The sequence below is a fragment of the Falco biarmicus genome, chromosome 10, assembly GCF_023638135.1.
Source record: "Falco biarmicus isolate bFalBia1 chromosome 10, bFalBia1.pri, whole genome shotgun sequence".
Lineage (NCBI taxonomy): Eukaryota > Metazoa > Chordata > Aves > Falconiformes > Falconidae > Falco > Falco biarmicus.
The window spans coordinates 34820964-34832034 of record NC_079297.1 but is presented as its reverse complement, the minus strand read 5'-3'; the positions used below and the strand labels follow the sequence as shown (position 1 = coordinate 34832034).

Below are 11071 nucleotides of genomic sequence, written 5' to 3'. Positions count from 1 at the left end.
ATCATACCTGCAGATGATGATATCCCAAAGTAAATTAATGAAATGGTGACATTGAGGGAAGGAACAGCTGACAGCTTTGTACAGATCTTCAAGTGTGGAAATGAATGATATTTTTTGGCAGACTAACTTGAAACGGGCATGATAAAAAATAAAGTCATAGTAGAATGACAGAGAGAGCCCACTCACAAGTTGTTTACTGAAATGAAGATACAGCTGAAAGTAATTACTTGTTTCCCAGAGGTACAAGTGATGGTGCCTCCTACAAGAAATAATATTCGGTTACTTCAGTTGGAATGTAAAATGGGATAGAAAGGTTCCCTCTTTCTGAGGTCAGATGCTGGGTATTTTCACCTCCTTTCAGAACAGTATGTGTAGACGAACGTAATATATATTACATATACAGTCAACCATCTATATGCCACTGGCAATTAATAAGTGAGACAATGTCCAGTATTGTTTTCCCTTAACAGCCAGATCTCACTGTACAGATTCTGATTAAAAGCCTGACTTTGCAACGCATAAGATTAAAAATACTCCTTTGAAAGAACATATTTCTGAAGATGATCTTCTTCTGGCTACAAAATCATTGTGAGACACACTTGGAGGCAGGGCTGCTTGATCTTGACATTTTAGCTGTGTGCAAACTGTCGTGAAATTACAATTGCATTCAGTGCTAGCTACTCTGTACCTTCTTTCCACGCTGAAGAACTACTCATTGCGTATGCCCTCTCTTCCAGACCGTGAAGCGTGGGAAGGCAGCCTGGCCGGTTTCGCAGAGGTTGCCTCAGTGCGAGCTTTTCCTAACATCGGTTTGCAGGTTAGCCCCTCGTACGCAGCCCCCTTTGCCTTGCCCCAGGCCGTGGAAGAGGAACCATTGCTCTTTGGAGGGTTTCTTCTGTGTGAAGACAAGGCTGCTTCTTACCTGTGCCAGTTCAAGTACTGACTTTTTCTTTTCTTCCTCCTTCAGTGAAGTGGGGTGATTCACAAAATCTTCAGAAAGATAGCATTATACACAGTTTATAGTACAAAGGGGGGAAAAAAAAAGGTCAGATGAATGAGCATGAAGGAGATTTCTCCTGTGTCCTTTGGAGGAGGAGCAGAAAGATTGGGAATGGTATCTATGCACAGTAGGTGTCTGCCTTGACTACCTGACAATACATGGTCATTGCAAAGGTGAGTCCGAGAATCTAAGAGGAAAAAACAAACAAACAGACAAATGTTTTTCAGCAAGTTAAAAAAAAATAAAATCACCCCTATTTATTGAATCTAAAAAAAAAAAAAAAAAAAGAGAGGGAAAAGCATGCTTACTTTAAAAAAACAAACAACCATGTTTTGTTCACACACAGGAAGACACATCACATGCTGCTTTTCCTGCTGGTTCATGTCCTCGTTCTGTTCCTAGTTTGCGTCTGCCTTTTGTCCTTATCTGTATTGCTGTTTTACAGAGTGAACAATGAGAGCACGGGAGAGTTGATTTCTCCACGAAAAGCTGCCACCAGATACTGGGAAGAGGTATAGCGAAAAAAAATGTTTGGCTGTCTTTTGCTTGAAAATGTTTCAAGCAGGTTCATCCCTGACCCGGAGAAGGTGGTGGGGTACGGTACGGTGCTGTTCCAGGTCTGTGTGTGCACAGGTCCCTGTGGGGGAATCACTGGAGACTGTCCATGCATTAATCATAACCATCAATGCCTCATCAACAATGCATGTGTCTTGTCTACTCAGCCTATTAAAGAGAAGCAGCAGGAAGGCGGCGGTGGTTCTCCCAGCCCAACTACTGACCTGCTGTGCCACCTCTGATTACTTCATTAGGAAAGGGGATGAGGAAGAAAGTCTTATTTTCCTTCCAGTTGAAGTACTTGTATGAATGTACTAAATGGTTTTTACTATTCCTTTGCAACACCACACTGTAAAAATTGTCATGGAAAAAAAGATTTGCCAGGGAGCAATTTTTTTGCATGAATTCTATTTTAAGCACTTAATTTGACCAATTCAAATTTAGTCTTTACATAACTAAGTAGTTCCTATTAATGAATATTTTGAAAAACTATGTAACTCACATACTACTTTATTTATAAAGAAAAATAAGCGGTTATAAAGCTGTTATCTTCTTCCTTTCCCATTCCTCCACAGTGAAATAAGATTGTTATGCTTTGGTGTGCTGTTTTACAGTGAGCACGTGCCTTTTTGGAAGTATCCCCTGACCGCTGCCTTCTGCTTCCCAGCAAAGGAACACCTTCAGGGACAGCTGCGTAATAAAATTTTGTGACTGAATTTATTTTATAATTTCAAGCATGCATGACTGAAGATTTGCCTGCCACATGTGCTTTGTGTCCTTCAAGTGGTGTCACTGTATGGTTCTAACTATAAGATCGTTAACATGAAAAACAAAAGCTATCACATGCTTAGGGCCAGAACAACATGGTAACAGCAACAACAGGGGGAGTCCCATTCATTTCAGGTGACAGTGCATCAAAACTTTTGTCAATTAGATTCAATCATGTAGCACAGCTAGAAATCTTTTGTGTTCTGAGGTGTTTTCTTTGTATTTTGCAGCATTTACTAGGAATATTAATCAGCATTTTTTAATTCTGAAGTGTTTTCTCCCATGCGAACTAGTTAATGTGTTAAATACCCTAAATATAATCAAGATCTATGAGACAGCCTGACAGAGGCTGCTGGGGTTTAATGTATCTTTTAAAGACTCCCTAAATACTAAATAGTAGATGCTCAAAAGCTGTTTTTAAAAATATGGTAATATATTAAAAACAGTCTTACATTGTCTCTCTGCAATGTGATCTTCCTGAGTTTATCTTTTCTCCTAAGTATATCTGCTTACTCTACTGGAGAACAAAACCCCAAACTCCACTGAATTTGGGCCTGGGAGGAGTCAAGCATTTGCATTAATAAGTTGCAGCCAGTACGTGACATGCGAGGAAGACACGTGCTGCCATTCTGCCTAATCTGACAACAATCCTCAGTAGGAATATGAGTGGAATTCTGATCCCAGGCTCTCTCTTGCTGCTGCTAGTGGTATAACTACACAATTAAACCCCCACCATTTGGAGTTAGATGGTATTAGCTTAGCAATGCCATCCTTTCTGCATATATGTTGAGTGTGAGAGAGGTGCAGCTTGAAACTAAAGCTCTATCTTCGCTACATTTGGGAATGGGACTTTGGGCCATAAATGGAGGGGCTGCCACAGCCGGAGCTCCAGCACAGCCTTCGCTTGCCCATCCTCAGCCTAAAGTTTGTGCCATTGGGGCTACACTAGGGCCATAACCAGGGCATGCTGGATTAAAGACACGGGTAGGTAAGAATGAGGGACGAGGCACTACACCGATGACTGATTCCTCTCTGCCAATCTTCCCTAATTGCCCTGTGGTTAGTAGAAGAGGAGCATGGTTTTATTGGCAAGATTGAGTAATGGTAACAACATCCTAACTTGTAACTTACACTAGGATTGAGGGTGGAGTTGAAAACTTAAGCTACCGTTAGGCTGTCTCGAAGTTAGATATTTAGCCGAGGCAGATGATCCTCTCTGGAGAGCTACTGGACAACTACAGGTACCCTAAGAGGCAGCTCACCCTGACGAAGGCTTCTGTCTTTGGAGGATGGGGACTACCTCTCCACTGAGTCTAGTCTAAGCCTTAGAGAAACCACCTGGTAAAGTGCCTGCTCCTCGCGGTCCCAGAATGCAGCAAACCAGAGATGTGTGCAGTGTTACAAGTTCTGCACCTTTGCATGGTATTTTAACTAAAACGTAAATGCGTTAAATCTTGTAGAGTTTTACTCTAACATCACACAGAACTTGCAATTATACTCAGCCCAAGCCTGTTTTAGTATCTCAATCTATGGTTACTTACTTAGGTTTAATTAAAATTTGAAAATTGATATTAAACAGTACCTGCACCATCGCTGTGCACAATCCAAAGATTCCCACTGCTAGTAGGTTTTCTTGGAGCCATATTTTCACCGTTTCATAGCAAGGCTGGAAAAAACCCCAGAATATTGCATTAGCCGTAAACACACAGCGACTGCCCTGGGAACATACGGCCAGAAAGGAACCTGCTCAGGCAGAGCTGCTAGGCAGCCTGGATTATCATTTCAGCCTTGGAGCAGCTACTGTGTATTCCAGGGCTGACACCTGAACATGGAGTACTAATTCTAAGGACACACAGAATGCTGCATGCGCACTGCTCCATATAAACCACTGACTGAAAATAAACAAGCAGTGCCTTTGGGTCCTCTTTGCTCTCTAAAAAAACAACCAGAAGCAGTTATAACTTCAGAATGGGCCTTTCATTTATCTCCACATTTCAGGAAAACAAATATTTCTTATAGTGTATATTTATGTATATCAACCCCCCGCCCCAAATTCCAGCGAGAGTTGCTCAGTAGCCGCTCCTGCTGCACGTGGGTCTGTTCTGTACTATTTTCCATCATTTCAAACTGCAGTATGGGTGCTCCTCCATTGCTTTCTTCCTGTTCTAAATTCTGCAGTAGCAGTAACCTCATGTTACTGGCCCCGTTTTTGGGAGTGTGGAATTGGCCCAAGCAAAACCTTCGTTTAAATAATGTGTAAATAATAAAAAATGTCTGTAAGACAACCTTATGCAAAAGTTGTGCCCTCTGTCTTGTAAATGTGCACGGCCAAGAATCACAGCAGCCTTCAGGTAGTGGCTTTGGCATATGTATAAAGGAAGAACTATCAGTGCCCACATGGCGTTAACCTGCACTGATCTTCCTGGTACCCTAAATAAAACAGAAGAACTTCTCTTAATTCCTTAAATTCAAAATTTGACTTGGAGCTAGTTGAGAGGTGGAAGGGAGCCATGTTTGGCTGGAACTCGGCCTCTGCCAGTGCCCGTCCATGTGTATGAAATCTCGCTAGGAAGCGGCCAGGGAAGCTTTACTCATTGTCTTCAGAAACCGCTAGTACCAGCAAAACTTCCTTATATAATGCCACTTCATCAGATGGCCTTACTCCACACCCCTCCTGGGTAATTGCTCTACCTGTAATTAACACAAAGAATTGCTGAGCTAATTTCACAGAAGAATTTAGGCTCTGACTATCTCTTCTGGAAAGATCTTGCTGAGGACATTGTAGGGAAATTATCCCGTGGAGTTTTGACTTTGATTACAGGCAAGGGCACAAACTCGCTGCACAAAAATAAACGCTGCTGGCCGTGCAGCGAACACGTCCCGCTCTCCTCACACGTCCCTGCACGTCCCCATGTTCCTCGTGCATCCCGCGCCCCTCGCATGTCCCGCGCCCCTCTGGCGCAGCGGGAGCCCCTGGCCGGAGCAGAGCGCCCCAGGCTCACCTCGTCCTCCTGCCTCAGCACCGCTGGGCCATGATCAGCTGTGGCTGCTGCTCCAGGGGCTGTGCTAGGCCTGTGGACAAGCCCTTTGCCTTTATCTCCACCTGCCTCCAACAGGTGCGACATTAAAAAGGACAATGCTGTCATTTCCTAGCTCGAGCTGGCTAGGCGGCTCCAGGCCAGCGCTGGGAGGTGCTTGTCTGCACTGTGAAACGACAGCTTGGAACCTACTGAAAGGAAAGCCTTCAGCTCATAAAATTAATTAAATTGGTGGGTTTGGAAGTCAAAAGGCACAGCTCACCGTGAGCCTTCTGAAATCACCTGATGATTAAAGATGAGTAAGGATACAACATACCCTGTCACCTGCATAGCCCTGCGATCACCCAGCTGCCTGCCCCTCGGTGGGGTCGCGGGGCAGCTGCTACTGGGGATACTCACCGCTTTCCACCAGGTCCCTGGGGAATGGAGGCCACAGTTCTCACTGAACTCTAAGCAGCAGGAGTCCGGCACCCGGGTTGTATTGTACACTTCAAACCAATCAGTGTAGTTGGAGACTCCACAGCATCTGAACTGGAAAAATAAAACCCGAGACGACACCATAAGTACAATCTGTCGCTGGCTCCCGGAAGCTACACATTCAGTGCGTTTTGATTATACCAGCAGAGGTTTGAAATTTTAAAGAAATACAGTGTTTCCTCAGCTTTACCCAAATAGCCCTTCCCCCCCCCCCCCCCCCCCTTCTTTTATTATGCTCAAATATGGTCTTGGATGTAGGTGATGTTGACACAAGAAGCCAAGGCCCCGATTTGCAGGGGCAGGACACTGCAGGAGCTGAAACAGGACAACCCCAGCCAAGTACCGAGGTTAGGAGTGATGTGACTGAGCAGGATTATAACAATCATTTGCAGCTTGTTGTCAGGAAAAAAAGATTCTTTAAGATACAGATACAGCACCCAGGAGATGAAGATACTGGGATCTCTACGGCACAGTACTTCTGAAATCATGATTAAAGTTAATGAGGCAAATTTCTCTCTAAGCTGTTAATTACTGATCACCTTTGAAAGTCTTTGTCAGTCAGTGAAAGATGTATTTCTTTCTCTTCTGTCTTTGGTGCAGTTCCTTAATGTCATCATCTGATGCTGCTAAATAGTGGTGCTTTGAGCGTCTGCACACGGTGACACCATGTACAATACGTTAGCGCTAAATCAGAAGGGACGGAAGGTTTAGGAAATGTGCGTAACACTCGAGGGAATGGCTCTGTGACTGTCTTCCCCCCCTAGGAACTGGTATATTCCTGTGATATAAAATAAGCTAAGACTCTTTAGCATATAGATGTATACATCATCTGTCACTCTTGTGCTAACTCAAAAGCAGGACTTTGTCAGTATTTAAACACTTCAGCACTAATGAGTAAAACAAGACAACACTGGGCTGCAGAACCATTCCCTGCTATTGGCAGCACTTCACGCTTTCTCAAGGCTGTGCCAGCCACCTACTTAGCCCCAGAATGACTTGCCAAGATTTTATTTTTTAAATGTGATTGTATAGAAGCCTGTACAGTATTTTTCACATCTCTATAGAGAATATTCCTCTTGTTTGTGATAGACTCGTAATCACGCAGACATCTGCATCACCAGGACCAAGGACCTAATTCAGAGCCTGATGTTGACATTGGCCTAAGGGAGAATATTCCCTATTTATATATGTTTCGAGATACAGATATATATATATCTATTAGTTGCAGAGTCTATGGGCAGAGGGCTGAGTGTTCTGGTCTGGCTGCACACACAGGATCTGCCATTCGAGACCAACAGAGGGCAGGGGTGTTGCGCATTGCCTTACGCATCATAGGATGCTTCAAGCACTCCACAATAGAGATGTTTTCGTGCTCACAGCGCTGGTTTTCTTCTGCCAAGCAAAAGTCAGAAATCTTTCCTAGACTAACATCTATCCCCGCAAGGTTCTGCTCGGAATTCTGATTTGGTCTGTGGCAGGAATCAATCCTTGGCTCGCAACAGTTTGATTTGTGAGCTTACAGGCTTAATTTTCTACAAACTGCCTTGAAAGTAAAAAAAGTTTGTGACTTTCTTTTTTTCCTCTATTTTCTTGCACACAAGACAGGAGCTCAGTGCGTAGCACGTCCCAAAGGCAGATAGCAGCGGCATGGAACACATGGCATGCATTTGAGGAAAGCTGGTTTATCTGGAAATCTAGCAAGAAGGTCTTGCAGGCTGTCATCATTAGAGTCAGGAGGCAGCTCTTTGATAGACAGTGAGAAGTGACAGCTTGTAAATAGCAAGCCCTGAAAATGTGGCTCATCTGTGATGTAGGGTGTGCAGCAGTAAGGGATGAGACGTATGAGTGATGTTCTGGCCAAACACAAGTGACACAAGTTTGAAATAGGGACTAGACCTGTCCTCCCCATAATCCTGCATGGCTGAGGGTGTCAAAGCCTAACAGACTAAGGAGATGAAGTACAGGGTTTGTAGCTAAGAGCTCACTAAGAGCTTGGGGACAGCTGCTCCTGTGGAGCCTGTGAAGCAGAACGGGGCTAGGCCAGGATCTAGGGCTGGGGCTCCAAGGAGTAAAACTTCCTGGTAAGCCAGAAGGGGGATGCAGGATCACAAAGGCGAGCTGCAGCTGGACACACACTGCCTGCCCACGCGGATCCTCTGTGTATTGTACAAGAAAGAGCAAAGGATTTAATATCGATACTTGCTGACCACTGCTGGCAGACAAAGCAGTCCCAGCCACGGGAGAAATGGCTAAGAAAAGATCAAGGATAAAAAAGAATGAAAGTAGCATGAGGATCAATTCTCTTGGGAACAGAAGAAATTTGTCTGGAACTCTAACTGGACGAGACCTCATGTCTTTGGAAGACAAAGAAAGGATGCTCGATGGAATTAAGCAGCAGATGATGCACAATCCTAACGGAGAGCAGGTGACAAACACAGAGGAGTGCTAACACCACAGAGACCAGAGCAAGTGAGTGAGCAGTGTCCCATGGAAACCAAGTCTGGTGAATAGCATCTCTCAGGAAGCAGATACACTGCCCCATGGCAGTAGGTCAAAGAGGCAAGAACAAGGAAACAAGCAGCAGTGGGACCGAATGGCTCACCGGTATAGATTCAGCAAAGGGGTCCGGCTGGAAGCCAGAAAGATAAACTGAGAGGTCAGTAACTTCAGAGACTTCATTATGGACGCCCAAGTAGAGAGGAGGGAATGCAGGAGTGGTTTGTGGATCATGTGGCAAGCAACTGGTTTATCCTGTGTGCATGAAGCTGGACGGTAAGTAGCCAAATCGTTGAGGGAGATGAGGACTATTAGAAGAAAGGGGAACATTGAGGACCAGAGCCAAACAAGAGGGTTTTTTAGAGTTCTCTTAGATTTGAGAGCAATGGTCTCTTTTTGAAATGTACAAGGTATCTGAGCAAGGAGAGTGTCACAGTCCTGTGCTTGGAGGGTAGAGAACGCTCAGGTCACATGAAGAATACCTTCTGCCACCAGCAGTTTGTTGCAGCCAGTTATACCAGACTTTGTCTTTCATGTTTTTCCACAAAGACAGATGTTCCACCAATGCCAGAAAGTTACGCTGCCTGTCACAAAGCAATTCCACACTCAATTCTTGCTACAACCACATTAAATTTTTGGTTGCATTTACAGTTTTGTCTTGGTCCCTTCACTAGTTAAATGATAAAATTAGAGAAGGTTGCCTAACCGATTAGTCCTGTTCCTAGTTTCAACAGCAAACAATAAACTTTTTTTAGAAATTGGTTTTTAGAAACAATTACAACTAATACTGGGGTACCCAGACACTTTAAAGGGGGGGTAATCAGTTAAAAATGTCAGATACTGTCTTGAATAGCAGTAACTTTAAGACACCTTGACTTGGACACCTAAGGTCACTTGATTGTAGAGCTTGCAGCTGTGAAGGAGCATGCATGATTAGGTGCAACTGTGCCTGCCCACATGAGCAAATGCAGGTACTTACAGCATAAGGTGACAATCGCGTAGTGGCTCCGGGGACACTTGTACACTGTTTGGCAGACTTGCTCAAACAAGCAAAACCTTGTCAAATGCCTTGGAGTGTCTAAGCTCCTGCTGCTGAACATTTCCAGGAATACTGACAATGTGCTGCTGTTTGTTTCACGTGGGAGGCTCTGTCTCCCGAGATGTCAAAGCACATTTTTTCCCTCCTTTGTCAGAGAGATATAAATCCCTCCTCTACTGATTACCCATGGGGTCCTGAAGTGGCTCCTTGGTTCCCAAGAGCTCAGGACACGCAGGGGCAGCTCAGTGCAATCACGCCGTGGAAGGTCCTGCTGCTGAAAAGTGCTCACCCTGGCCAGGCGGCACCCAGCAGCACGGAGAGCTCTGTGCTCTGCTCACGGAAAGCAACGCTGCTTGCAAATCACTTGATTTATGTGTTAACAAGTAATTGCTGCTCTAGCACAGGGTATCTAGGGCTGGTAATTAATGTTAAACAAAGTTTCTACCTTAGTGCAATAGAGATGTAGAGAAGCTAGATTCTTGTATGTATTTTACAGCAATGCCAGTACTGACAGCTAGGTATGCCTTGTTTTCTTTGTCAAATTCCTGCAACATCAACCAGGCTGGGGTAGGGTTCATGAAAACAAAAAGACACCCAATCCTTGTTGCAGGCAGCTTTTTGCAATTCCTGGTCTTACAGTTTTGTGAATGTGATGAACAACCAGGGACAGGGTAGGGGTAGGGTGGCTTTTATATGCTATTTTCCTCCATCACCGTAAAAAGTTTTATTCTAAAGACAGTTTTATTCTAAAATCATGTTTAATAGGCGGTTTGGATTCTTAGCAGTAATCCCAACGTATGGTTTAATCTAACAATCAATGACTGGGGTTGAAGAAGATGGGTCAAATTTTGTTCTCTGTTACAGTGGTCTAAACAGACATGAAAGGCATTACACAGTAGTAAAAGTGAGCGGAATTTGCTCACTTTAGTGAAGCTAATAAGCTTTCTGCATGCCTCTCAAATTACTGCCTGGTTAGTTAAAAGGAGAAGTGTTCAAATATTGATCACAAAGATGCTGGGGATGAAGCAACATTTTAAAAATTAATGCCCATTTCTCATTTCCTAATGATCTCTACCTGTAACTTTAGCCAGTCCTGGTCGGTACGGAGTGTGATGCAGTTCAAGGTAACTTAGATCCTAAACTATTAGAATTTTAGTCATGTTCAAAATCACTTTGTAAGCTTTCGTACTCTTCAGTCATGACACACAAAAGTCACCTGCCTGTGCTTCTGATCCTTTTAAGGTTTGAAACGCTATTGGGAAAGGCTGTGAGGTTGGTTAGCTGATGGTATTAAAAAGAAATCAATAAAGTGTTCTAATTTAAAACAGCTCCCTGACCTAGAGGCTTCATACGCCTGCAAAATGAATCTGGTGCTTCTCCTCTAACAGGCGGTACATGTATGCAGCTCAACCCAGCTCATTTGTCAGAATCTGAACAGATCAGTCACGGACCAAAACTGCAACTTCCTCCGTAAAGACGGGCCTGGTGGACCCGGGTCTTCCCTTGTTCCCACTTACTCGGGAATCGTATGCTTCTGTTAAAAAGAGGAAAACGGTTTCCCAAGGCACAAAGGCTTCAGAGAAGAAAGCTACCCCAAAAAAAGCTTGCTCAGGCCTCTCGCACCTGAATAAGAAATACAGTGGTCACCCCTCCCAAGTCACTGTGTGCACTGGGTATCCACACTCCCAAACAAAACTC

At 44.1% G+C, this 11071-nt stretch overlaps 1 protein-coding gene and 1 long non-coding RNA gene across 6 annotated transcripts in view; one reads left to right on the top strand and one right to left on the bottom strand.

The window, feature by feature from the left end:
- Positions 1 to 165: 165 nt before the first annotated feature.
- The window catches only part of TSPAN4 (tetraspanin 4), a 436281-nt gene continuing 425375 nt past the window's right edge, over positions 166 to 11071 (bottom strand). For all 5 annotated transcript variants that reach the window (XM_056354234.1, XM_056354235.1, XM_056354236.1 and 2 more), the window contains 3 exons: positions 5761 to 5892; positions 3906 to 3989; positions 166 to 1187 (listed from right to left, as the gene is read on the bottom strand). In XM_056354234.1, coding sequence (XP_056210209.1) covers positions 1119 to 1187; positions 3906 to 3989; positions 5761 to 5892 — 285 coding nt within the window. In that variant the 3' untranslated portion in view covers positions 166 to 1118. The remainder of the gene's footprint in view (positions 1188 to 3905; positions 3990 to 5760; positions 5893 to 11071) is intronic.
- On the top strand, positions 983 to 2781 carry LOC130156076 (uncharacterized). The gene is made up of 2 exons (XR_008824308.1): positions 983 to 1512; positions 2170 to 2781. It is a non-coding gene; the product is annotated as an uncharacterized LOC130156076 (long non-coding RNA).